Source organism: Esox lucius, chromosome 23 (assembly GCF_011004845.1).
Source record: "Esox lucius isolate fEsoLuc1 chromosome 23, fEsoLuc1.pri, whole genome shotgun sequence".
NCBI lineage: Eukaryota > Metazoa > Chordata > Actinopteri > Esociformes > Esocidae > Esox > Esox lucius.
Genome location: NC_047591.1, coordinates 24,627,902 through 24,655,614, shown reverse-complemented (window position 1 = coordinate 24,655,614; position 27,713 = coordinate 24,627,902). Strand labels below are relative to the sequence as shown.

Genomic DNA, 27,713 nt, shown 5'->3' with positions numbered 1-27,713 from the left:
ACCAGACCAGACGCCCCCAAATGGCAGAGTAGCGTCACCAGTTAGCATGGCAGGAGACCTGCCTGGAACACACCAACATCAGGGGGAAACTACGGCCTGAACAACAGACACACCGGGAATTACACGCCAGCCAACCACACAGACGGACCGGAACCGCTTGCCTGAAACGATTCACAACTCAGAATCAGCATGAAGATCATGGAACACATTCCAACGCTGCAGATTGTGTGCCTGGCGCTGTTTGGAGCGAGCGTTGGACTGCAGACAGGTTTGTCCTTAAGATCATGCCGGCCATGCTGTTACGCCTCCTAATCTGGAACTAATCAGCGCTGGTTGTTGTCAGGTTCTCCGAGCGGATGGCCTGGGGATGAGTATTGTAAATAGTGGTACAGATGGGAAGGACACAGTATATTACAGAGATGAGTTGTGGACTTTGTTCTGTCAGCTCTGCCCCATGTGGAGTCAGAAGCACAATGTAGAACAGACAGATGCAGACTAAGAATGCACAAATACAGGCTATTGTTGGCAGCGTAGACAGGGACACCTGTAACACATTGACAGAAAGTACACAACATGTACTGTCTTAATACAGTATGGCCACGTCTCTCAAGTCTGTTGTGTTAATGTGGCTCAAAGTAACCCTTACAGGAACCAAGACCCGACAGGAATATATAGTATATCAAAGATGTCGACTCACAGCTACCTGGTAACAGAAGTCTGTTATCGCATAACAGTAGACCCTCTTATGTCACAGCTACCTGGTGACAGTCTATCAAGTCACAGCTGTCTGTTAACAATAGGGACAAAGAGACAAGGACAGAAGACTGCACACTGATATGATGGCCAACTAATTATTCTAACATTATCAAGAATCTGAGTTAAGTTCATGAAGTTAAGGCCTATTACTGTAAAAACATTAGTCAGTGCAAAGTGAAGGTAGGATGTGGCATGATTATAGTGTTACAAACTGTGTCCCTAGTGTCTAAAACAATGTTGATGGTTAACATGTGTTTAGTTGTTTTGTCTTTTGTAAGGACGAACACATTAAGAACACATTTCTGGTGGTGTTCCTTGCATAAATAATAAATATTTTGGATTTTTTTTTAAATAGGAAGCAAACCAACGCACGAAAGAAAACTCTTCACCAAGCAAACACACAACCTTACATAAAAAACAGATGTAATGAAACATCACATCACCAATGGTTAAAGAACTGTGTGAGGGAGCTGAAAACCAGCAGGTCTGAACTGAGACACATATCTACAGAGGATAATATCTACAGCGGATTTGGAGAGTTGCCTGTAGTTTGAAAAATAGCGTCCATTCCAAATGTTAACTTACACTCTGAACTATTTGCCTAACCTTATTCAGACGGTTCTCACTTCTCCTTTCAATCATCCCAAACATTTCAAAGATAATGAGATGAAACTTCACAGCACACATGAGATGAGAAGACAGAAAAAGACAGAGGGACAGACACAGAGAGGGACAGACAGTGAAAGAGAGAGGTACAGACAGAGGGACAGACAGAAGGACAGACAGGAGTGACAGACAGACAGAGAGGGACAGACAGAGAGTGGGACAGACAGAAGGACAGACAGAAGGACAGACAGAGGGACAGACAGAGAGTGGGACATACAGAATGACAGACAGAGGGACAGACAGAGGGACAGACAGAGGGATAGACATAGAGGGACAAACAGACAGAGAGAGAGAGGAACATAGAGTGGGACAGACAGTGAAAGAGAAAGAGAGAGAGAGGTACAGACAGAGGGACAGACAGAAGGACAGACAGAGGGACAGACAGAGAAACAGACAGAGAGAGACAGAGACAGAGAGAGAGGAACATAAAGTGGGACAGACAGTGAAAGAGAAGGAGAGATAGAGGTACAGACAGAGGGACAGACAGAAGGACAGACAGGGGAGACAGACAGACAGAGAGGGACAGACAGACAGGGACAGAGGGACAGAGGCAGACAGAGAGAGAGGAACATAGAGTGGGACAGAAAGAGAGGGAGAGACAAAGGGACAGGGACAGACAGGGACAGACAGACAGAGAAAGAGGGGGACGGACAGACAGACAGAAGGACAGACAGACAGGGACATACAGAAGGACAGACAGACAGGGACATACAGAAGGACAGACAGAGAGGGACAGAAACTCAGAGAGAGATTATAATTTGGGTTCGCCCTGTCCACACAGCTCAACAATAAACAGCTCCAGATCTATTTGATGTTCAGGAACACATGGACCCTGAGATATGAAAGGATTTTTTTGAAGTTAGTCACCCTGAAGTAAAACAACTGTGGTCATCAGTTACATGTTGGCTTCTAAGTTGGACAACTACTTGTGTCTATAGCGCACTAATGTACATGTATTCCAAAATGGCACCCTAAGCCCAGTATAGTGCTCTTCTTTTGACAGGCCCATAGGGTACTGCTGTAAGGAGTGCAAGGATGTGGGGTCATTTGGGACACGTGTCAGGTCGCAGTGTAGAGAAACAAGAACTAGTGCTGATGTCATCACTGTTGGACTGTTTTATTGCATGGGTATCAGTGCTGCAATCTGCAGCTGTCCGACGTTCAATATTCCAATGATTACTAATGCAGTAAGAATATTGTTCCAACATATTTTTTAACCCTCACAACCAATTTACAATTATTATGAAATGTTTGTATGCATAAAAATTATTTTAGAACACATAACACTTATTTCAGCTACTGTGATTGATTTGTAACATATTAATGTGAAGAGTGAACTCTTCTATTGAAGTATACCACATAATTGTCCCTACATTTTGATCTACTGTATTGTTTGGTCTCTTAGACAGTGTGGTGGCCAGTTACTAGGAGATTAAAGTGTTGGCATCTGTAGGAACAGGTGACATATCCGCCAAATGACCCAGCGGAAGCTGCCAGGTTGGGTTGCACAGGACAAGGAGGGTTATTTCACACACACATACACATAGATGTACATTACACATTACCGCCTGGAGTGTCCTGGAGATGAGCCTAAAAGACAACTGGAGGTGTATTCAGCCAGGCTGTCCGTTCGGTCAATACAGGCCACCCATTCAGTTCTCTCTTCCTGGGAGGTGCTTTCTGATGGATAGCTTCAGTTCCAGTGGAACCCAGTGGGTCCTGTTTAGCTTTTGATTTGGTGAGTCCTAATGTTCAGGAATTGGAGGATTTGTTTGGATGTGTAGATTGTGTCCGGGTCATTCCTGGTCACACTAATTCAATCAAACTTGCATTGCAATATTCAGGCAGTATGTATTGTTCAATGGTCATATTTACACAGACTGGTCTTGGTACTTATAAAAACCAACAACTACCACGAGACTGGTTTTAATACTGTATAAAACCTACAACTACCACCAGACTGGTCTTGGTAATGTATAAAAATCAAAAACTACCACCAGACTGGTCTTGGTACTGTATATAAATCAACAACTACCACCAGACTGGTCTTGGTACTGTATAAAAACCAAAAACTACCACCAGACTGGTCTTGGTACTGTATATAAATCAACAACTACCACCAGACTGGTCTTGGTACTTTATAAAAACCAACAACAACCACCAAACTGGTCTTGGCACTGTATAAAAACCAAAACTACCACCAAACTGGTCTTGGTACAGTATAAAACCTACAACTACCACCAGACTGGTCTTGGTACTGTATAAAAAACTAAAACTACCACCAGACTGGTCTTGGTACTGTATAAAAAACTAAAACTACCACCAGACTGGTCTTGGTACAGTATAAAACTTACAACTACACCCAGACTGGTCTTGGTACTGTATAAAACCTACAACTACACCCAGACTGGTCTTGGTACTGTATAAAACCTACAACTACCACCAAACTGGTCTTGGTACTGTATAAAACTTACAACTACCACCAGATTGATCTTGGTACTGTATAAAACCTACAGCTACTACTAGACTGGTCTTGGTACTGTATAAAATCTACAACTACACCCAGACTGGTCTTGGTACTGTATAAAACCTACAGCTACCACCAGACTGGTCTTGGTACAGTATAAAACTTACAACTACACCCAGACTGGTCTTGGTACTGTATAAAACCTACAACTACACCCAGACTGGTCTTGGTACTGTATAAAACCTACAGCTACTACTAGACTGGTCTTGGTACTGTATAAAACTTACAACTACCACCAGATTGGTCTTGGTACTGTATAAAACCTACAGCTACTACTAGACTGGTCTTGGTACTGTATAAAACCTACAACTACACCCAGACTGGTCTTGGTACTGTATAAAACCTACAGCTACTACCAGACTGGTCTTGGTACTGTATAAAACCTACAACTACACCCAGACTGGTCTTGGTACTGTATAAAACCTACAGCTACTACCAGACTGATCTTGGTACTATATAAAAACCTAAAACTACTACCAGGCAGTTAGCTAATGAAAATCCTAGTAAAATCCTTAATGGTTTGTGTAACGAACAGCGCTCTGATTAGAAAACCGAACATTAAGTACACTGATGCTGAGAATAGCCATGAGGTCGCAGATTGCATGTCTCAGTTGTGAATATTAATAATTGCATCAGCGTGTAAATTGCAAGGTCCATTTTTGGCTGCCTTTAATCTCTCTCTAATCACACAAGCAGATGATGATGAAGTAGTGTCAAACTAATGAAGCCTACACTGCAGACTATGTGGTATTTATAGAGTATGTAGCTAACACTAACCTCCTTAACCCTCTCCCAAACCCAATCCCTATCCCAAACCCAATCACTATCCCAAACCCAATCCCTATCCCAAACCCAATCCCTATCCCAAACCCAATCCCTATCCCAAAACCAATCCCTATCCCAAAACCAATCCCTATCCCAAACCTAATCCCTATCCCAAAACCAATCCCTATCCCAAACCCAATCCCTTACACTATCCCAATCCCTGATGCTATTCCAAACCCAATCCCTATCAGAAGCTGGATGTTTATTCATGTTTATTTATTTATTGACAGCTGTCACGTCCTCTGTTCTTCTCTGTTGACTTCTGTGTAGTTATTTGTATTGGTCATGGTCTTCTGTGTAGTTATTTGTATTGGTCATGGTCTTCTGTGTAGTTATTTGTATTGGTCATGGTCTTCTGTGTTGTTATTCATATTGGTCATGGTCTTCTGCAGCAACTTCCTGGTCATAGGTCAGACTGAGGGGTACAGTGACCTCCAAAAGTATACTTTTTTAATTTGAAACTATCAGTCACCAGCAACACAGTCCAAATCCAAAGGCAAACACAAAGGCTGAAATAAAGACTAGACATTGACAGCACTCATATGCCTGTAATAACAATGCATATAAACACACCTGTCTAATAAATAGCTGTAAAGCCGATTGTCTGCCAAAAATGGCAGGACTACATACAAAACATTAATTTCAGTGTACTTTCCTGAGTGTTTGAATTTTAATCTGTGTGTTCAAGGCAAACCATGAATATTCAGGATTGTGGATTGAAGCAGGCTTGTAGCCTTGGTGAGATTCAATGACCTTCTAAAATGTATCCAACTGAAAAAATATTTTAGGAGTGTAGACTCTGTTAACCCATGGCCTAATTTAGGAAGGTCAATAAACTTTTGTCTCATTTGCTGTGTGTTGTCTGACCTCTTCTTGTTGATAGATGACTAAGGGAGTTTGGCATGTGGGACATCTCATATTTTAACGGAAGTGGGAATGTGTATTCTAGAACAGAACGCAGAAAAACTAAGACATGAACAATATATACTGGAACAGGAAATCATAAATGACAACTGAAGAGTTCCTGGTCTGTATCTCTTTCTCTCTCTCTGACCCAATGCAAGGTCATTAAAAGCCTTTTTTACTGTGGAGCCTATCTGTGCATTTCCCTACTTGAACTTCTCTAAGGTCACACATTCATTACTATGCACACAGAGTTCAGCATTCCAGCTATGTTGTTGAGAAAGCTAGTTTCACAAGTCAATAAGACGGTAGTTCACTCCAGGGGTCATGACTGTAGTTCACTCCAGGGGTCATGACTGTAGTTCACTCCAGGGGTCATGACTGTAGTTCACTCCAGGGGTCATGACTGTAGTTCACTCCAGGGGTCATGACTGTAGTTCACTCCAGGGGTCATGACTGTAGTTCACTCCAGGGGTCATGACTGTAGTTCACTCCAGGGGTCATGACTGTAGTTCACTCCAGGGGTCATGACTGTAGTGCAGTATTCTAAATGACACCCTACTCTCCAAGGCCCTTGTCAAAGGGATGCAGAAAGGACACAGCTTATGTATTTAGGACCTTCAGAGCTACAGTACATCCTCAACTCTCTGCTCACCACTCGGATCCAGATTCACAAATAAACAACCAGGACGGACATTGTCTGACCGACCCATCTCTGTGAGCCACATGTGAAACCTTGGTGTTTACCAGACGAGAATGCTTCAGTGCCATGGCTAGAACACCTTTGGCTGGGTCTTTGCATCCAGCTGTGGCTTGGTGGCTCTGTGCCATTATTGTGCTGAGAAATTATTCTCTACAGAGGAGACATCTAGCTAACATTGTTGTAGACACTAAAGGATATTTGGAATTCAATGGAATTCAAACAATTTAATTGATAATCAAAATGGATCAAACTGAAGTTATGGCACTAGACTGGTGTGTTCCATTCATTTTTGTGAGCAAGGATCTTTTCCATGTTCTTTTCGCTAGCTTTGCTTTCTTTTTGGGTTTAGACAGCACTTTTTGACCAGCACTGGTGTGAAATTGACTTTTTACATTGGATTCATGTGCTCTTCTCTCCCAAGCTCCAAGCATCACGACCCTGTTGGAGACCATAGACATCCCGCTGGATCACAACGCCACGTTCTTCTGTGAGGTTGACTCTCGGCCGCCAGCTGATATCACATGGACACGAAATAACCGTGCCATCCCGTGAGAACTGAACCACAACCCTACACAGACCTTTGACCCCAACCATGTCCATATCAACCTGTTGAATACACCCAGCTGCATGCAATCTAAATATGATGACATGATAGTACAAACTGTGTTTGAAATGAAACTCTATTCCTTAGCGTGCAATACTTTTAATCGGGGTATATAGGGAATAGGGTGCCATTTGGAACACACCTAATGATATAATAGTGTAAGCCTACTACGAGCCTGTTTCCTGTTGTATCCAGATGCAGTGATTACTCTTTGATTGCCATGATTAATGTCTATTAGCTAATGTCCTCCAGATACTGTGATTCTGTTTCCTGTCTTATCCAGTTACTATGACTCCCGCTACATCACCAAGGAGAACGGCCAGATGCTGTTCATTCCCAACGTGAAAGAATCCGATAACGGGGAATACTGTTGTACCGCTAATAATGGCATCGGAGAGCCGGCCAAGAGCTGTGGAGCCCTCCAGCTGAAGATGAGTATGTGTGTCCCAAAAATTCATCCATTATGCCACAGTGTCTGGGCTTGTGTGCCAAATGCCACCCTAAACCCTATTTAGTTGTATTTCACCAGGACACTCTGGTAAGGTAATACCCTACTTTTTAGGGCAACATTTAAGCGTTGCACCTCAGTCACTTGCCTTTAGAGATTTTAACGTTTTTAAGCCCCAGTAAAGCACTGTCATTTGGTACCCATTAGTGTAGACCGCTTAAAGCAAATATTCTGAACAATTCTGAGACAAAATGTGTGACCCACAATCAGTGTATTCTGATGTTCTTCAACAGATCACTTTACTAGGCGAGTAAAGGGCAAAGATTTTAGTGGACTCTCGCTGTATGTGATGGTCCCTGTCAATCATGTTGGTGTGAACTTTCCAATATGTAAAGCTTGCTGAAGCTGCGCCAGTGAACTGAGCTGCCTCTGGCTCAGATGGTAAACATTCAAACAATTAGCGTTGGACGTTACTCTGAAAGGTTGCCACAATAGCACACAGACAACCATGGTTACACTACATATGTTATGGGTCGACAGGTGTAAAACTATTAACAAAGGATAGTAAAACTATTAACAAACGATAGTCTGAAAACGCTGTTGACATGAAACAGCTTACTCAACTTGTGGTCTGAATAAGGGTTAGTAGTGATGCTTTGGGGTTAGTTAGAATAAAGGTTTAGGATACTGGTTTATGCTAGATTAAGCGTTTTGGATGATGGTTTGTGGTGGGTTAAGGGTTTAGGATGATGGTTCATGGTTAGGTTAAGGGTTCATGGTTAGGTTAAGGGTTGATGGTTAGGTTAAGGGTTCATGGTTAGGTTAAGGGTGAGTGAAAAGTTCAGGTAATTGGTTTATGGTTAGTATATAGCTGAGATCATCCTTCTTATAACTACCCAAAGAGTAATTCCATAATGATGTTATTCCTCCAGAGCCCCAGATAAAACGACACCCTACAAACTTGACTTTGCTCATTGAGTCTAAAGCAGTGTTGCCATGTGTGACGCTAGGAAACCCCAAACCTGAGATCTCCTGGATCAAAGATGATAATCTTATACAGGTAACAAATTATCTTGTTCAGCAATGATGTGTTCGTTTACGGGAAAAGTATGCAAAATGAATTCTGAGACAATTTTCTTTTAAACTGCAAGTAAAAACTAGGAGACGCTAGATGATGCCACAGCTAATGGAAACAGAGGTCAAGTAGAACTCTGAAACAAAACTTTGAATTGGCTGGAGGAAAAAATGCTTTGTTCTTACTCAACAGGTGAGCGACCGGATCAGCATTCTGGATTACGGCGCTCTGAAAATCCATAATATAAAGAAGGAAGACGCTGGGCAGTATCGCTGTGTAGCCAAAAACAGTTTTGGGATTGCCTTCTCAAAACCTGTCACAATAGAAGTACAGGGTAAGTTCTAGATCCAAGGAGTCACCTTAGAAGTACACAGTGAGTTCTAGAATAAAAACTGTAATCTTTGAAGCAAATAAATTCACAGAAGTTCAGGGTACAGCTTACTTTGAGACTGTCAAGGCTCAGACAAAGACCCAAATGCAGACTCAGGAGTTTGAAGCTCAGGCAAGTAATAAGCAATAGTAAAAATAAGGAGCTACATTAAAATAATAAGAAATAGGAAAATAATAACAGAAATGTGATAGACAATACATGTTAAATACACCAGGGATAAGGGAGAGACAACACAGGCTAAATACACCAGGGATAAGGGAGACAACACAGGTTAAATACACCAGGGATAAGGGAGAGACAACACAGGCTAAATACACCAGGGATAAGGGAGAGACAACACAGGTTAAATACACCAGGGATAAGGGAGAGACAACACAGGCTAAATACACCAGGGATAAGGGAGAGACAACACAGGTTAAATACACCAGGGATAAGGGAGAGACAACACAGGTTAAATACACCAGGGATAAGGGAGAGACAACACAGGCTAAATACACCAGGGATAAGGGAGAGACAACACAGGTTAAATACACCAGGGATAAGGGAGAGACAACACAGGCTAAATACACCAGGGATAAGGGAGAGACAACACAGGTTAAATACACCAGGGATAAGGGAGAGACAACACAGGTTAAATACACCAGGGATAAGGGAGAGACAACACAGGCTAAATACACCAGGGATAAGGGAGAGACAACACAGGCTAAATACACCAGGGATAAGGGAGAGACAACACAGGCTAAATACACCAGGGATAAGGGAGAGACAACACAGGTTAAATACACCAGGGATAAGGGAGAGACAACACAGGTGAATGGACAGTGATGTCCCCCACCCTCCACCTCCAGCCCCGGCCCGGATACTCCGAGTGCCCAAGGATAAGAAAGTGGCCTTTGGGAGTGAAGTTTCTCTGGAATGTAATGCAACCGGGAATCCCATCCCCACCATCACCTGGCTGGAGAACGGGAATACTGTGAGTACTACCATGAATACTACTGTGAATACAAATAGAATTCTCCTAGAAATACTACAGAACACTCGAAAAAAGATTGCTCTTTGTCGTCCCTGTGTGTTGTAACCTGATCAGCACTGTTAGATCAGGAATACAGGCCCATTTCTAATCAGGCAGATCCAAAACCACCTGAAAACCTGGGTCCTCGGAATGATCCACTGTAAATGTCATCTGGCACATAACTCCTTAAAGGATCAACTTTCTGTTCCTTCAAAACACTTCACATCAAAATGTTCTCTGTGACGCCCCAAAAGAGGTCAGGAGCTCTGTTAACACCATTCCAGTCTAGGTGATGGCTTGACATTATCCTGGCATGATTGGGGATGAACACAGAAGAAGAATTCTCATTTGCAGATATCACAGATTCAGCATGAAAAGCACTAAAAGAAGAATGTTAATGGAGAATGATAAAACAGAGATGTAATTGGTTAGTGAGGTTCAACAGAGATGACTTATGTTGAGAATATTCCAGAGGAGACTAAGTTATCATCTGCAGCCCATATAGCATGCTGTTCCCCATATGGAGCACAACTAGGCTAATACAGGGCCCTGGTTAAATGTAGTGGACAACTAGGCTAATACAGGGCCCTGGTTAAATGTAGTGGACAACTAGGCTAATACAGGGCCCTGGTTAAACGTAGTGGACAACTAGGCTAATACAGGGCCCTGGTTAAATGTAGTGGACAACTAGGCTAATACAGGGCCCTGGTTAAATGTAGTGGACAACTAGGCTAATACAGGGCCCTGGTTAAACGTAGTGGACAACTAGGCTAATACAGGGCCCTGGTTAAATGTAGTGGACAACTAGGCTAATACAGGGCCCTGGTTAAATGTAGTGGACAACTAGGCTAATACAGGGCCCTGGTTAAACGTAGTGGACAACATAGGTCATAGGATGCAATTTTGGAGAGTTTCTTTCATTAGTCAGCCTTCACATACATCCCCATCCCCGTACGTCCCCATGATCAGTGCTGAAAACACATATTAGAAATCATCTTGGTTAAGGAGAAAACAGAAAGACTGTTCACAGAATGTTCCAGTAATGGTTCTCCTAAACGTTGTAGGAACTTACATGTAATTACTGTAATGCTCAGTCTGCAAATGTGCTGATTTGTCCAGTGGGCTGGTGGTCAAATAAACATGAGAGCTATGACTCTGCATTTAGTGGAAGCAGGCAGCTCTCCTGTGGGCGTTAATGAGTGGCGTCTCGGTCAATGAGGGCTCACCTAACTGCTGAGGTGTCATGTGGATCTGGTCTCAGCATATCGGAAGTGGTAAGATGAGTGGAAGTCTGACGGAAGGTGAGAGAGGATCAGAGAGAGACCACGCAGCCAGAGGCTAGCGGCTACTGTTGACCAACCTGACCTTGTCTCTGCCTCAGGGTAAAACACGCCAACAGGCTGGGCACAGCTGGAAGTAGGCACATAGTGGCAGGATAGATCTTCATTAGATATTGTAATTGCGTAATGTATTGCGTATTATGACCAATAATCCAGCTGCCCTGAATACATAAAACACAAAAACAAAAGCCACTTGAGAAATCAACAAATACCATTTTGGTGTCTGAGGCATGTCACGGTGGGTGTGGTCAAGGTGGGTGTGGTCATGCTGGAGTAGAGACAGAAGAGATTCCCATACCCGCCTGTGCTGCTGGGAAACAGGTGGAGTGGGTGTGTGTAGGAATGCAGATGATAAACTGTAAGGTGGGAGTCATTGTTGCTGTTGGGGTTGCTGGTTGTAGATACTGGACATGTGGTGGAGGGTCTCTATGTTGTTGGTCCGGAATGTTATTTTAGAGATTTGTTGAAAAGCTCACAGAAACAAAATGTTGAAGAACATAAGACAGGCGTTTAGTAGGCTGTGTTGTATGACCCAGATACATCATAAACCTGTGTCTCATTGCTTAAATATGTGCTGATTTTGCCTTCAATAACAACTGTGATCATGTGAAGGGACTGAAAGTTCTTGTAGCAGCCCTGGACAAGCTGTCTCTGCTAGCTGAAGATGACGGGCCAGTAAAGATCTACTGACATGGTGACTAGTCCAGGGCTGCAACTAACTAAAAAAATACATAATTTCCAGAATTAAATGTGTTTTATTTAAAATAAAGTTTTTCTTATCCTTTTACAATGCCTTCATTACAACAACTGTAAGATAAAAAAAAATTCAAGACTGTTGAAAAGGCATTCCAGGGAACAACATGAAGCTGGTTGAGAAACCTTTGACTGATCCTGTAAATGTTAATGTAATTTGCAATGAATTTAATTTTAAATACCTCAACATTTCTGTTATATAGAACTCACCAAATTTGACACAAATGGTTTAATTCATCAGTAACATCATGAATGCTTAGCTAGCTGGAGCTGCTCAAATATACACCATTTTAAGTAGATCGTGCCCAAGTAGGTCATCGGTCTGGTGGTGAAAAACGTGACGTTAACGTTAACTCAATTAATGATGAATTTGTATTATATTAACTCTGTTTCTGATGTTATCGATTATTAGTTGTTGCAGCCCTGGTCTGGCTCTAGGACGGGCTTCCAAAATGGCATCCTCTGCCCTTGTCACGGTCAAGGAGGCAGGACACAGGCGCAGAATGGTAGCAAGACGTTCCTTTTAAATGGCTTTCAATAACTAAAAAAGAAAGGAGAAGTACAACCACAATAAAGGCATAAACAATGACCCACCCAGTGGTGTCGACAAAAACAACTAATATATGGTCCCCAATTAGAGGCAACGATGGACAGCTGCCTCTAATTGGGGATAACTAAAATCAACAGCAAAAAGATGGCTAGAGGCCTCTCTTCTGCCTATTGATGGCCAAACGAGGCTGCATTAACGTTATTTTAGCAGCAGTATATTATGCTGGCCGCACTCAGATTTTCTTTATCACAATAAAAGCCATCATTGTAATGTATAAGACAATATAGTTTACAATCTAGTCTGTAAAAAAGAACAGACACAAACAATATTGGAACCGACATTAAACATAATATGTAAAGACTAGATTGCTAACTATATTGCCTTATATATTTCAATTATGGCTTTTAATTTGAAAAACAAATTCTCAGTTAGCGCTGCTAGCATAATACACAGTTGCTAGAAGAATGCCCCTGCCATCACTACACCTGCCAGGTCCTGACTATGGCCCCTAGCCCAGTGCAGAGATGGCTAGGGGCATATCTTCTGCTAAGACCTGACAGTCCCAGTTAGTGCACTACTTTTGAGTCCTCCGGTGAATAGGGAGCAGTTTAGGTGTAATTTAGGAAGCATCCAGGACCTAAAGACATGCAGGGACCCTGGCCAGGTTCACTAGGACCTAAAGACATGCATTGACCCTGGCCAGGTTCACTAGGACCTAAAGACATGCATTGACCCTGGCCAGGTTCACTAGGACCTAAAGACATGCAGGGACCCTGGCCAGGTTCACTAGGACCTAAAGACATGCAGGGACCCTGGCCAGGTTCACTAGGACCTAAAGACATGCAGGGACCCTGGCCAGGTTCACTAGGACCTAAAGACATGCAGGGACCCTGGCCAGGTTCACTAGGACTTAAAGACATGCAGGGACCCTGGCCAGGTTCACTAGGACCTTCATGTAGTAATTAAAACAGAGGGTGTTTTGGGGTGCTATTTAATTTTCTTAAGCAGAAAGAACCTCACTGTCTAAAAGTGGGCGTGTGAAGGAAGTGTAAAATATAGCCTGGTGAACTTCTGCTTAATATCATGGCGAGGGCACAGCGTTCTCACTGTATATCCATACCATAGTAAACAGTTAACAGAAATATATTACACCCATGTCCCACAGGAGGGAATATTTCAGTTCAGAGAGTACATGCACAAACATACACACACACACACACACATACACACATATTTTATATTTTACTGTCCTTATGGGGACACCAAAATTAAGGAACCAAACATTTCCACACCTGCAGATTGCCCTGATATTCCCATTTAAAATCACATTAACCCTAACATAAACTCATACACACACACGCACACACAATCTTACGATGCTGCTCTTTGTTGTGTTGCTGCTCTAGGTGTCAGAGAGTTCTGTAGACGAGACCATAATTGGGGAGGTGATTTTGTCTGTCCTCCACATAACAGTGACTAAACCAGCTCGATACACCTGCTTGGCCTCCAACAGACACAGTGCTGGGGCCAACTCTGTCAAATCTAGTGCTGGAGTCACCATCCAAGGTAGGTCCAACTAATACTGTCCCAGACAGGTAGAACCCCAAAACTATGCTAGGCAGGTAGAACCCCACCACTATCCCAGGCATGCAGAACACCAACACAATGCTATGCAGGTAGAACCCCACCACTATGCTTGGCATGTAGAACACCAACACTAAATAGGTTTAACATGTTAGGTTTGGGACAGAGTAGTGTGTTGACTCAAGAGTGTGTTGATTTTAAATCTTGTGTTTTGCTAGCTGCTGCAGTGTGTGTTTGTGTGCATGTGTGTGAGTGTTTGTGTGTTTGCACAGGAGGTTGTAATAGAGTGAATGGAATGAAATGTAGATGCCCCCAGCCACCTGTGCTTTGTCTCTATGAGGGTGTTCAGCTGTCTGTGTCAGTCTGTTATGGCTCTCTGTCCATGTGGTCATTGCCTTCCTGGAAACACCACTGATTCTACAGGACCAGGTACCATTTGGATAGAAATAATCCTGATTCTAGATAAAAGCTGCAGAATATCATCTGAGAACATATTGACTCTTCAGCCCGACCTTCAGTGACCTCTCAGACTCCCACTTGGGGAGGACCATTCAGGCTTTTGTGACCCTCACACAGACACCTGGCAGAGGTCACTGCCACCCCCTTTTCACACCCACGCTGCTCTCCAGGACGGCCAGGGCAGTCTATCCACGTGGTCTGAGTACTCAGCTGAGACAATGTCTCTCTGCCGCCCCTCACTGCAGAACAACACTGGATTAATAACCTCCTTCTGTCTTTTTCTCCTCTGTCCTCCGTTGATCAACACATCCTGTCCATTCCCCGTAGAGTGGAGGTAAGAATGACTTTCCTCTCCTCGCTGCTCAGTATCAGAGCTGTTCTCCCTTTGTGTCTGATCTGTATTGAATGGCTGCTAAGCTACAGGGTCCCTTATCTGCCTGCCTGATTCTGAGTGTTAACTGCATCAAACCATGTCAGATGTAATGCTATAGCAATATTTACGCTCTGTCTTCCTTTGTAATATGCCACTGCTCATACTACTGTTCCTAACAAAGGCATCGATATGTCCCTGTTGGAGGGGGGTCATCCTCGTAGCAGTTGTAGGTTTTTATACTGTAATCTGTCCAATACTAATTGTGAGTTAATCTGACCATTGGAAAAATAGCGGCTGCATGAAAAGGCTACAATACTGAACTGAGGACTGTTATAGAGGAATGCTTTCTCTGGGAATGAAATCAGTGTGTTCCTTCCTGTTCAAGTCATTTTGACAATAAACACTGGGGCTTTGTAAATAAATGTGTTGCCATGCAAACATGACTCCATGAATCCTCCAAGTCACATGGTGTGAGTTAGATGTGAATCACGATAACCCGCGACTGGATCAGTCAACATCTGTCCTAGATTCCTCCAGGACGTAGACGATCCACTGGCCTGCTTGTTGTTAGTTGGTTCCTCACCCTGAAAGTGGTCGAAGGGTCAAGAGAAACTGTAAAACTCTGGTTCCGTTTTCTTTAAACAGCCAATACACACGTTAGCTAACTATGACCACTACCTGTTATTTCATTGGCTAAATCCGATGTCGCTGTGTGTTCGATTCCCAGTGGGGACTGGTTTTACAAGGAGAGAACGTGTTTGCTTTCCCTGCAGTGATTCTGGTTGAGTGTGTCTGTGGAATGACAACAATGTTTGCGTAAATCACATTTCTTAAGTAGCATTAAGATAAATATGGATTGGATGTTCATGGTATGTCTATAATCCTTTTAATTTAGCAACGGCTTAAGTAAGGGGATGGCAGTTTCAATAAAAATAAAAATAAATAACAGAGGATTTTGGCCCCAGACCAGGGGATAGAACCATGTAAAATAAAGTAATTGCCTCCATTAGGAACTAGCCCTTGAAATGTACACTTTTGAGAAACACTAAGAAACCTGTTGTATGATATTGATGATATTGACAGACTGATATGTGGACTGCAGACGTGGCTATGTTCTCTCTGCTGTGTTTTCCAGGCTATATAAAGGCAGCTCTGGTTACTGCAACACATACCGTGGTGATGTCTGTCGAATGCAGCGGACCAACGCATTGGTCTTCTTTAACTCCTCCCTCAACAACCCAGAGGACATGCAGGAGTTCCTGGTTCAAAGCGCCTGGGCGGAGCTGGGTGGACTGAGCGCGCTCTGTAGACCAGCAGCTCATTCCCTGCTATGTCACCACTCCTTTCAGGACTGCAACCCTTCTGGCCTGGGCCCCTCCCCTAAACCTGTCTGCAGGTAAACATTTCCCCTAGCTGAGAACACGCCCCTAAACCTGTCTGCAGGTAACCAATTCACCTAGCTAAGAACACGCCCCTAAACCTGTCTGCAGGTAACCAATTCCCCTAGCTGAGAACACGCTCCTAAACCTGTCTGCAGATAACTAACAAGTTGATGCGTGGTCATTAGGCTTGGATTTGTTGTCCCTATATAGTATCTATTATGCAAATAACCAGAGTTCATGTACAGACAGGGATTCATGGACTGACCAGGGTTCATGGACAGACTGGAGTTCAAGGATATACTTGGCTTCATGTACAGACCAGGGTTATTGTACAGACCAGGGTTCATGTACCGACCGGGCTTCATGGACTGACCAGGGTTCATGTACAGATCAGGGTTCATGTACAGATCAGGGTTCATGGACAGACTGGGGTTCATGGACAGACCGGAGTTCATGGATAAACTTGGCTTCATGTACAGACTGGGGTTCATTTACAGATCAGGGTTTATGGACAGACTGGGATTCATGGACAGACCGGAGTTCATGGATAAACTTGGCTTCATGTACAGACTGGGGTTCATTTACAGATCAGGGTTTATGGACAGACTGGGATTCATGGACAGACCGGAGTTCATGGATAAACTTGGCTTCATGTACAGACTGGGGTTCATGGACAGATCCGAGTTCATGTACAGATTGGGGTTCATGGACAGATCCGAGTTCATGTACAGACTGGGGTTCATGTACATTAACCAGACCCTGGTTAGTGCACGACACACATTGATGGTGGTGGGGTTTGTGGTCCTCAGGCCACAGCCCCAATGACAGCATCTAGCAGGGTTTCTTCCAGAGTTAGGTCAGTGTTGGATCACACATGTCTCTAGTGTTTGTCCAACGAGCCCTGTCTGACGACTGCAGCATACTGTCATTGCGAGTAAATGTGTAATGTTCTAGAGCGTTTCCACAAGGTGTGTGTGTGTCACAGAGTATGTGTGTGTTGTGATCTACTGTGTGTCTGTGTGTGTGTGTTGTGTCCCAGGGAGCACTGCCTGGCGGTAAAGGAGTTGTACTGTAATAAGGAGTGGTTGCAGATGGAGGAGAGCTCCCACAAGGACCTGTATTCCTCTGGCCTGTCTATCGCGCTGCCCCACTGCCTCTCCCTGCCCTCTCAGCATGAACACCGAGGGGCCTGCACCCCTGTCCCCTTCCTCGGTAAGTCCCAGTCTGGTCCAGGAAGGCTCCCCATTCAAGTTAGCACACTAGTTTTGACCAAGTTGCACCATGTTCCTAATTATGACAAGAGCCCAATGGGCTATTTGGGAGGCATACTCAAATGAATTTGGCTGAGCCTGAACCATGTATTATAATAATATGGCAGTGTTCTGCTCTGATATGGTTGATATGGAACAGCTCTTACATGGTTTATATGGAACAGCTCTTACATGGTTTATATGGAACAGCTCTTATATAGTTGATATGGAACAGCTCTTATATGGTTGATATGGAACAGCTCTTATATGGTTGATATGGAACAGCTCTTATATGGTTGATATGGAACAGCTCTTATATGGTTTATATGGAACAGCTCTTATATGGTTTATATGGAACAGCTCTTATATGGTTTATATGGAACAGCTCTTATATGGGTCATCAAGAACAAAGTAATGTTTTTTGTTTTTCAGAAATAAATAAAGATCAAATCACAAGTAAGTTTTTTGTTGTTGTAAGAAATGTATTTACCAACACATTATAAACATATGTTCCTCTACTAGCTTTCAGTTGAATACAAACTATTGTTCTGAACAGCAATGTGTTACAACGACAAGGGAAGGTATTACCAAGGACCAGTCAGCAGCACCAGCTCAGGTATCCCCTGTCAGAGGTGGAGCCAAAAGGTAAAACTCCCTACACATTACATACTCTTATCATACGATTCCCTTGGTAAAAATCTCTACACATTAAATACTCTTATCATATGATTCCCCTGGTAAAACTCTCTACACATTAAATACTCTTATCATCTGATTCCCCTGGTAAAACTCTCTACACATTAAATACTCTTATCATCTGATTCCCCTGGTAAAAATTTCTACACATTAAATACTCTTATCATATGAATCCCCTGGTAAAAATCTCTACACATTAAATACTCTTATCATCTGATTCCCCTGGTAAAACTCTCTACACATTAAATACTCTTATCATCTGATTCCCCTGGTAAAAATCTCTACACATTAAATACTCTTATCATATGATTCCCCTGGTAAAACTCTCTACACATTAAAGATATTTTCTTTCTTTCTTTACCTCCTGAGACCCTGTGTCCACATATGAGGACATATGCTTGTTGTTTCTAAATGAACTAACACAGACACAAATATATTTTCCTAGTCTTACAAGAAAAATGACCTTGAACTTTTCAACAAGCAGTAGAGTTTAGATTTCTTTTTTTGCTGAAATGTGCCAAGGTCATTTCTTGTGAGAATTGTTGTGTGTACTTCGGTCCCAGAAGCTGAGCAAGGAGTTCACAGGATTTTCATCTGTCCCTCAACAAAATTACTTTAAAGTACTGTTCATCAGTTATAGACAGTTTACTACTGAATGTTGCTTTTCATAAGCAAATTGACACGTAATATTCTTTATACCAGTTGCACATGTGTCCTAGGTCTTTGGCACAGTACTGAATGGTGAGCCAGAAAATAAATTATTATAATAATACAATGTAATTCATTGTGAATGTGTGGCAGTGTTATCTAGTGGAAACAGATGTCTCAGTTGAGGTCTAACATGGGGGAGGAGTCCTGACAGAGGGGAGGAGTCCTGACAGGGGGGAGGAGTCCTGACAGAGGGGAGGAGTCCTGACAGGGGGGAGGAGTCCTGTTTGAAAACAGACAGGCGTCTGGTCCAGGTTAGAGTGGGTGGGGTGTGTGGCGTGTGAGGACTAATTGCTTCCAGAGCAGGATGTGACAGAGTGGAGCCCTCCCTCCCTGATGATCCAGCAGAGACACAGTCACACACACTACATGCACACTAAACCAACACACATTGTAAATTCGGCTTTTTGTTATTTCAGGATGACTTTCATCTAAGCACACATGACCGAATATACCGTCATCCTGAGACCTGTTACAGATGTTTTGCCACATGGGCTGAATGTTGCCGGACTCTCCAGTGACAACGTCATGATGTCACTGGAGTGATGTTAGTCCACTGGAGGTGGAAGAAAGAGTGGGCGTGTCTCAAAAGACAATCTATTCTATATGCCCTGGTGCACCAAACGCCAACCTAATCTGTTTTTAGTGCCCTTATTTTAACAAAATGAAGCCCTATGTCTCTCTGTCCATCTCTCTTTGTCTTTCCCTCTCACATGCCTTTTTCCTGTTCCTAGGTTCCCCATCTGCACCATCTCAGTGTGGATGTGATTCCAGAACTGAGGAATGCAGAGAACTTCTGCCGGAACCCCGGGGGGGAGAATGAGAAGCCCTGGTGTTACACAACCAACCCCAATATCCGCTGGGAATACTGCAACGTTACGAAATGTGAAGGTAGTAATACGACAATGTTACTGTAGACAAGATGACTAGAGTCCAGAATTTAATAACATAATTAGAGCCCTGACTTTTATAACATAACTAGAGCCCAGAGTTTTATAACAATTTATAATGTATGACTAGAGTCCTGAGTTCTATTACATACTTTATTACATATCAATGGAGCCCTGGGTTTTATAACACATGACTAGAGCCATAAGGTATAGTCTATGACTAATGCTCTGAGGTTTCTCCTTATTACTAGTCCTGGTCATGTTTCTGGAATGTAGGCCTCTATAGATGAACTGAAACAGAAGCATGCTTTTAATAAAGGTGTGGCCATAAAATGTTTGTTTTTCTTCACAGCCGTAGTGACAACAGAGTTGTTGTTCCCTCATCAGACACCTCTCCTACCCCCTACATCTGTCTCTCCAGCTTACTCAATGAGCATCATCATCTGTCTCCTAGCAGCTTTTGCTGCCACAGCCTTTCTCACCATCATCTTTCTCATGTGCAGACGGAAGAGGAAGATGTGGAAGAATCGCAAGAGGCTTGTCAAAGTTCTTAATGATCCGATATACTGTAACGTTCTAATAGAGGTTGTTGGTTAGGGTTGATACGTTAACGTTCTAATTAACATTGTTGGTCAGGGTTGATACAGTAACGTTCTAATTAACATTGTTGGTCAGGGTTGATACGGTAACGTTCTAATTAACATTGTTGGTCAGGGTTGATACGGTAACATTCTAATTAATATTGTTGGTCAAGGTTGATACGGTTATGTTCAAATTAACATTGATGGTCAGGGTTCATAGAGTAATGTTGTAATTAACGCTGATGGTCAGGATTGATACAGTAACATTCTAATTAGCATTATTAGTCAGGGTTGATATAGTAACATTCTAATTAGCATTTTTAGTCAGGGTTGATATAGTAACATTTTAATTAACATTGTAAATCAGGGTTGATACAGTAACATTCTAATTAATATTGTTGGTCAGGGTTTATACGGTAACATTTTAATTAACATCGCTGGTCAGGTTTGATATGGTAACATTCTAATTAACATTGCTGGTCAGGGTTGATACGGTAATATTCTAATTAATATTGTTGGTCAGGGTTGATATGGTAACATTCTATTTAACATTGTTGGTCAGGGTTGATATGGTAACATTCTAATTAATCTTGTTGTTCAGGGTTGATATGGTAACATTCTAATTAACATTGTTGGTCAGGTAACATTCTAAGGAAGGCATCCTATTCCAAGTAGTGTGCTACAAGGGGGAGGCTGTATCATTAAATCTCTGTCTCTTCCAGAGCCATGGAGACCCCTACCCTGACAGCCTTACCATCTGAACTCCTTCTGGACCGCCTCCACCCCAACCCCATGTACCAACGCCTCCCCCTCCTCCTCAACTCCAAGCTGCTGGCCCTAGAGTATCCCAGGAACAATATTGAATATGTCCGGGACATTGGAGAGGGTGCCTTTGGACGTGTCTTTCAGGCCAGGTGAGGGACAGATTAAGTTACACTGCCTTGTATGAACCAAGAAATGCTCTAGGTGTTACACTATTTATGTTTTTATTAGGTATATTGGTCTGTTTTTGTTAATTTCAATTAGCCCCAGAATCACTTCATTGTGGCTGTGTGATTTTGTGTACAAATTCTTTCAGTTGACCCCCTGTTGACTTTATCTGTTGACATGTGTTTCTGATGAATCTGCAGTGTTTCCCAGGTGAAGGAGAAAGAGAGTCTTATTAGATTATTAGTCTTATTAGAGGACATTAGATTGCATTACATGCTAAAAGGGTAGATGGGGACACTGGCTTCTATCTGCAAAGGTTGCTGTGTCTTACGACTGGTGTTTCGTTTCATTGGAGGATTGTGATATGGTCAGGTTAATCTGTCAAATCCAGCGTCAGAGACTGAGGCTGTCCTAATATGGACAATGTTGCGGTTGAGATACAAGCATTCTGTCCTTTGATACAAGATAATGTGTCAAATGTATGCCGACTCCCTCTTACCAGTGTTAGTAGAAAATAAGTGATAGTTGTTAATATTTAATGTGCAATAGACAGGATGTGCATCTGATACATTATTTTCTCTTCCCCTTCAGAAAGCTATGGCTGGACAACAGTAACTAACCCAGTCACTCCTGCAGACTACTTTGGAGACTCATTTGTCGTCCTGTTTTATCCAGATGTGCGCATAGCTAAGCCAGAGTCCATTTCACCCCCTTGTTCTGCTTAGTTCTCTTACCAAATTAGTTTTTTCATGAGGGATCCAGTATTGTCCAATATGCAATGGTTATTTGACTGAAAAGTAGAATGTGGCCTTCAGTTGGTTCTAAAGAGTTGTAGAACACCTTCAGTGGTTCCAGAATGGGGCCTTTTTGTGGTTCCGAAGAGTTTAGGACCACTATCAGAAGTTTCAGAGTGTGTCAATCCTGTCGTTCCATGTTTCTAGAACACCTGTGGATTGTGAGGATTCAGCTGCTTATCTTGTGTTATACCCCAGGACACCGCACATAATTCCTCCTGTACCATGAGATACCTAGGAACAACACCTTGCCAGCATCTAGTATCTAGTAATATAAATATAAATAGCAACTTCCTCATCCATAATGACACACCCCTCCGACACCCTTCACAACTCCTTGGCCCTGTACAGCTCCGCCCCTTCCTTATCCCAGCCCAGAATAGAGCAGCTTTGACCTGGGACCAAAACCAGCCCAAATTGGTCATCAGTGGGGATAGATTTGACCCTTCTATTACTCCTTCGTCAGCTGAGAGTAAAACAGTGACATGATGTGTAGCCAATCGGACAGTGAATCTGGTAAAACAGCTGAATTTACACTGAGAGAAAGAGTGAGGGAAAGAGTGAGAGGAAGAGAGTCTGTTTAACGGCAACAGACCAAACAGACACATGTATATGTCCTCAGAGCTCCTGGCCTCCAACCCACTGAGCCTGTCACCATGGTAGCAGTGAAGATGTTGAAAGAAGAAGCCTCTACCGATATGCAGAATGACTTCCAGAGAGAAGCTGCTCTCATGGCCGAGTTCGACCATCCCAATATTGTCAGGTTGCTTGGTGAGTTCATTTATCAACCCCAACATAGTTTGGCCATGAGGTTATTGACTTTGACCACTGTTATGTCATCATGTTGATTCAGGAGTTAGCTGTGCACTCTCTCAAGGGTTGATGGACTGTTCCTATTGGAGAACACTATGATTCCTAATTGGTCATTTGTCGTTCCAAACTATGTTGGTTTCCATGTAGAATCCTCAGTGGAAAGGGTTCCGTATGGAACAAAAAACTGTTCAAACTGGAACTAATACAATCTAATCTAGTGACATTTTACAAAGATTTGTGATACCATACAGTCTCATTTGTTCCTGATCATACTGTTCCCAGAATAACTCTAAAGTGGATGTGACATCATAGTTAATCCGGTCATATGGTTTTACCTTAGAAAGCACATAAGTTATTTGATCTGGGACATATTTTCCCTTTCCAAAAAAGTTGTGATACTGCATAAAATGGAAAAAAAAACAGAATGCAATAATGTGCCAATCATTTAAACCCTATATTCAAATGAAAATACTACAATAGACCTTTTTTGGAAACGGGGTTGTAGTTTGTAAGCAATTAGTTTCTGTCTTTGCTAGTGTGACATTAGTGTTGGTGTCTTCTCTTCCAGGTGTGTGTGCAGTAGGGAAGCCAATGTGTCTAATGTTTGAGTACATGGCTCACGGAGATCTAAATGAGTATCTGCGCCGACATAGCCCCACCCAACATCACAGCCTCAGCCGTGCCAGCCTATCAGGACGCAGCTTCTCCTCCGAGCTGGATGCAGGCCCCCTATACTGCGAAGACCAACTGTTCATATCCAAGCAGGTGCAAATATACATTTTGTGGTATTGTGGGCATTTCCCATAGAAATCCTGTACAGCATTTCTAATAGGAAACTTGGCAAATGTATACTAACTGCCAGGATAAGCCTGAATTCTCTCTGGAGTCTTTTTGTGACTACTAACGCTACCAATGCAACACTTCTGTGACTACTGGAGCTAACAATGTAACTTTTATGTGACTACTAACACTAACGATGCAACACTTACATGACTACTAATACTAACGATGCAACACTTAAGTGACTACTAATACTAACGATGCAACACTTAAGTGACTACTAATGCTAACAATGCAAAACTTAAGTGACTACTGACATTAAAAATGCAACACTTAAGTGACTACTGACATTAACAATGAAACACTTAAGTGACTACTAATGCTAACGATGCAACACTTAAGGGACTAAAACGCTAACAATGCAACACTTAAGTTACTACTGACATTAACAATGCAACACTTAAGTTACTACTGACATTAACAATGCAACACTTAAGTTACTACTGACATTAACAATGCAACACTTAAGTGACTACTAATGCTAACGATGCAACACTTAAGGGACTAAAACGCTAACAATGCAACACTTAAGTTACTACTAACGCTAACGATGCAACACTTAAGTGACTACTAATGCTAACAATGCAACACTTAAGTGACTACTAACGCTAATGATGCAACACTTGTGTGACTACTAACGCTAATGATGCAACACTTTTTGTTTGTCAGGTGGCGGCAGGTATGGCATACCTGTCAGAACGCAAGTTTGTCCACCGTGACCTGGCAACCCGGAACTGCCTGGTAGGAGAGGAGATGGTGGTGAAGATCGCTGACTTTGGTTTGTCCAGAAACATCTACTCAGCTGACTACTACAAGGCCAACGAGAATGACGCCATCCCCATCCGCTGGATGCCTCCGGAGTCCATCTTTTACAACCGCTACACCACAGAGTCAGATGTGTGGGCCTACGGCGTGGTCCTCTGGGAGATTTTCTCCAATGGCATGCAGCCATACTATGGCATGGCCCACGAGGAGGTCATCTACTATGTGAGGGACGGCCACATCCTGTCCTGCCCTGATAACTGCCCCTTAGAGCTGTACAACCTGATGAGGCTGTGTTGGAGTAGTCACCCCACAGACCGGCCCAGCTTCAGCAGTATCCATCGCATCCTAGAACGCATCCATGAGAAAACACTGAGACCTCCCCTACACGAACTAAAGCTAACTCTGCCTGCGTCAGAGATAACACCGGCTTTGCCTGCCCTGCCTAAATTGTCTCCATTCTGTCCCCACCCTGCATTGTGTCCGGGGCCTGGGTCAGGGCCCATTGATTGACACTTCAAACTGCCAGAAATGTAATCAGATGTCCAATCATTAGTGATAGTTCCTGTACTACCCCCAAACAAAGATGACTGGATCCAATCTGGTCTCATTGTCATGTACCTTTGCAGTTCTGCCTGTGTGTATGTGTGTTAATTGCCTACAAGTGCAGGAGGGTGATTGGACGGCGGTTTTCCCGCCTGTCGTTACTGTTCCGGTCAAGAACTGGACAGGTGGCATCGTGGTTCAAATGCACAGACACAAGGTTAAGAAAACCGACTGCCGCATAGATTCACCTTAATGTTGACATTAATGTTGTTGGCCTTGGGCAGGAGCAGAGACTCTCATGTCTCTCATATATAGAAGAGACCAAGATGAATGTGTATTTCAGATATTTAATTCAGTTCAAAGGGGCTTTATAGGACACTTTTTGACTATGTCAAACAATCACAAAACAAATTCTTCCCAGCTGCCTGTTTCACTTCCCCATGGGAAATAAAATCAGACGGACTCCTACAAGTAGAGGGAAGGAAAGCTGTACCCTTCCACCCCAGGACTCTAGACTACATCTACAAACTGTAATATACTGTACCCTTCCACCCCAGGACTCTAGACTACATCTACAAACTGTAATATACTGTACCCTTCCACCCCAGGACTCTAGACTACATCTACAAACTGTAATATACTGTACCCTTCCACCCCAGGACTCTAGACTACATCTACAAACTGTAATATACTGTACCCTTCCACCCCAGGACTCTAGACTACATCTACAAACTGTAATATACTGTACCCTTCCACCCCAGGACTTTAGACTACATCTACAAACTGTAATATACTGTACCCTTCCACCCCAGGACTCTAGACTACATCTACAAACTGTAATATACTGTACCCTTCCACCCCAGGACTCTAGATTACATCTACAAACTGTAATATACTGTACCCTTCCACCCCAGGACTCTAGACTACATCTACAAACTGTAATATACTGTACCCTTCCACCCCAGGACTTTAGACTACATCTACAAACTGTAATATACTGTACCCTTCCACCCCAGGACTCTAGACTACATCTACAAACTGTAATATACTGTACCCTTCCACCCCAGGACTCTAGATTACATCTACAAATATACTGCATTCTTCCATTCAACAGCTTCATCTATAATCTAGACACTAGAGACATATGACAAAGATTAGAGGCCGTGAATGTAGGGTTAGTTCCGTAAATTAATCCAGCACCTAGTTACTACATGATTTAACTATTCTTCCAATGACATCACTCTAACTCATGTGTATTCCAGCACTGGCACATACTTGCTTTTGTTTTGTTTTAAGACTAATTATTATTCCAGTTTTGGGCATTCTTATTGAGTTACAATTTTCTGTTTTTAATGTGCTTTATCAAAATAGCATGTTTCGAAAAAGTGATTATGATAGACTTGAACCCAGCTATCTAGCTTTGATGATGTATACATCTAGGTTAATGTCACTCACTTTTGGAGATTGGAGATTTGGGGTTTTGGTTTTGACCTATATATTAATTTGTGAATTACATATTTTGTTTTTATAAAAAATATATTACATTCAAATTGCGTGATCAGGGCAACAATATGAATTGAATGACAAATGAACTCACTGTAAGAGCCACATTCTTAATTATCATTTCAATTGTGTTATACAGCGTTTAGTCCTTTAATGCTAGATATTTTAGGGGTTTTAGTAATTCGAACGTACTTTAGAGCTAAACAATATATTATTGGTTATTTAAAGTATTACTGTGATTGATCTAAGGCGCATGTGCCACTGTTCATGAGGCACGTGCAACTGTTCTTTCTAAATTGACGGTTGTTGGAAATGTTAGAAAGAAAGATGTTATGTAAGATTAGGGCTATAAAGTTTTTGACCGTAACTTAGCGTAGCTCATTCGAACATTGTAAAGTATATAAGGTACTTGAATTGACAACCAATGTTTGTACTCAATCATTGGAAGCTATTGAGAATGGAAAGCTCCAATAAACGCCCCTGGACCGTATTCCTGCTACGTGTTGGATTCGTGAGTACAACGCTAACTAACTCAAGCCAAGAAAGCAAGCAATTCAGAAGTGTACAAATGCATAGTTGAATTTGGATACGCGTCAAACATCCGATTGATCTACATAGCAGCCTAAGCGGCGTTAGGAAAGTAAAGCGACCACAATACTCACTTTAAAATGGTTTTCAGTTCGTTTGAAATTGACTGAATGTGATTGCATCTGTCATTGTTTTCTCATAACTAACACGCCATAATCATACATGATAAGTGTCATGTCTTTACAACCAGTACATATTGTTCCGATGTGTTACAGCTGCAGGGTCTATTTGTTTGTAAAGACAGATGGCGCTGTTTCACCATAATCACGCTTGGCACAATAAAGTTAGATTTTCATAGAGAACAGCTTGGACACATCATCGTCTTTGAGTTTCTCAGAGTTCAACTGGAATTTCAACACAATAGACCATTTGACCAAGCAAACCCACAGCAGTCAGCCCCTCCGCCAAAACCATGACATTCCACTCTTCTTCTGTCAGTTTGATATGTGGCTCCAGAAAGG

The 27,713-nt window shown here is 42.5% G+C and overlaps 1 protein-coding gene across 2 annotated transcripts; it reads left to right on the top strand.

The window, feature by feature from the left end:
* Positions 1–27,713, top strand: musk (muscle, skeletal, receptor tyrosine kinase). Of its 2 annotated transcripts, XM_013140247.3 has the most exons (18): positions 1–268; positions 6,802–6,928; positions 7,268–7,419; positions 8,365–8,492; positions 8,700–8,841; positions 9,747–9,871; positions 13,960–14,119; positions 14,924–14,930; positions 16,105–16,365; positions 17,391–17,563; positions 18,034–18,057; positions 18,158–18,246; positions 19,740–19,896; positions 20,248–20,431; positions 21,199–21,390; positions 22,823–22,971; positions 23,582–23,778; positions 24,523–27,713. In XM_013140247.3, the coding sequence occupies exons 1-18, from the start codon at positions 190–192 to the stop codon at positions 25,126–25,128; spliced, it is 2,952 nt and encodes a 983-aa protein (XP_012995701.2). In that variant the 5' UTR covers positions 1–189; the 3' UTR covers positions 25,129–27,713. The 2 variants fall into 2 exon arrangements, with proteins under 2 accessions (XP_012995701.2, XP_028973008.1); XM_029117175.2 differs by lacking the exons at positions 1–268; positions 6,802–6,928; positions 7,268–7,419; ... (4 more) ...; positions 14,924–14,930; positions 16,105–16,365 and adding an exon at positions 16,449–16,459.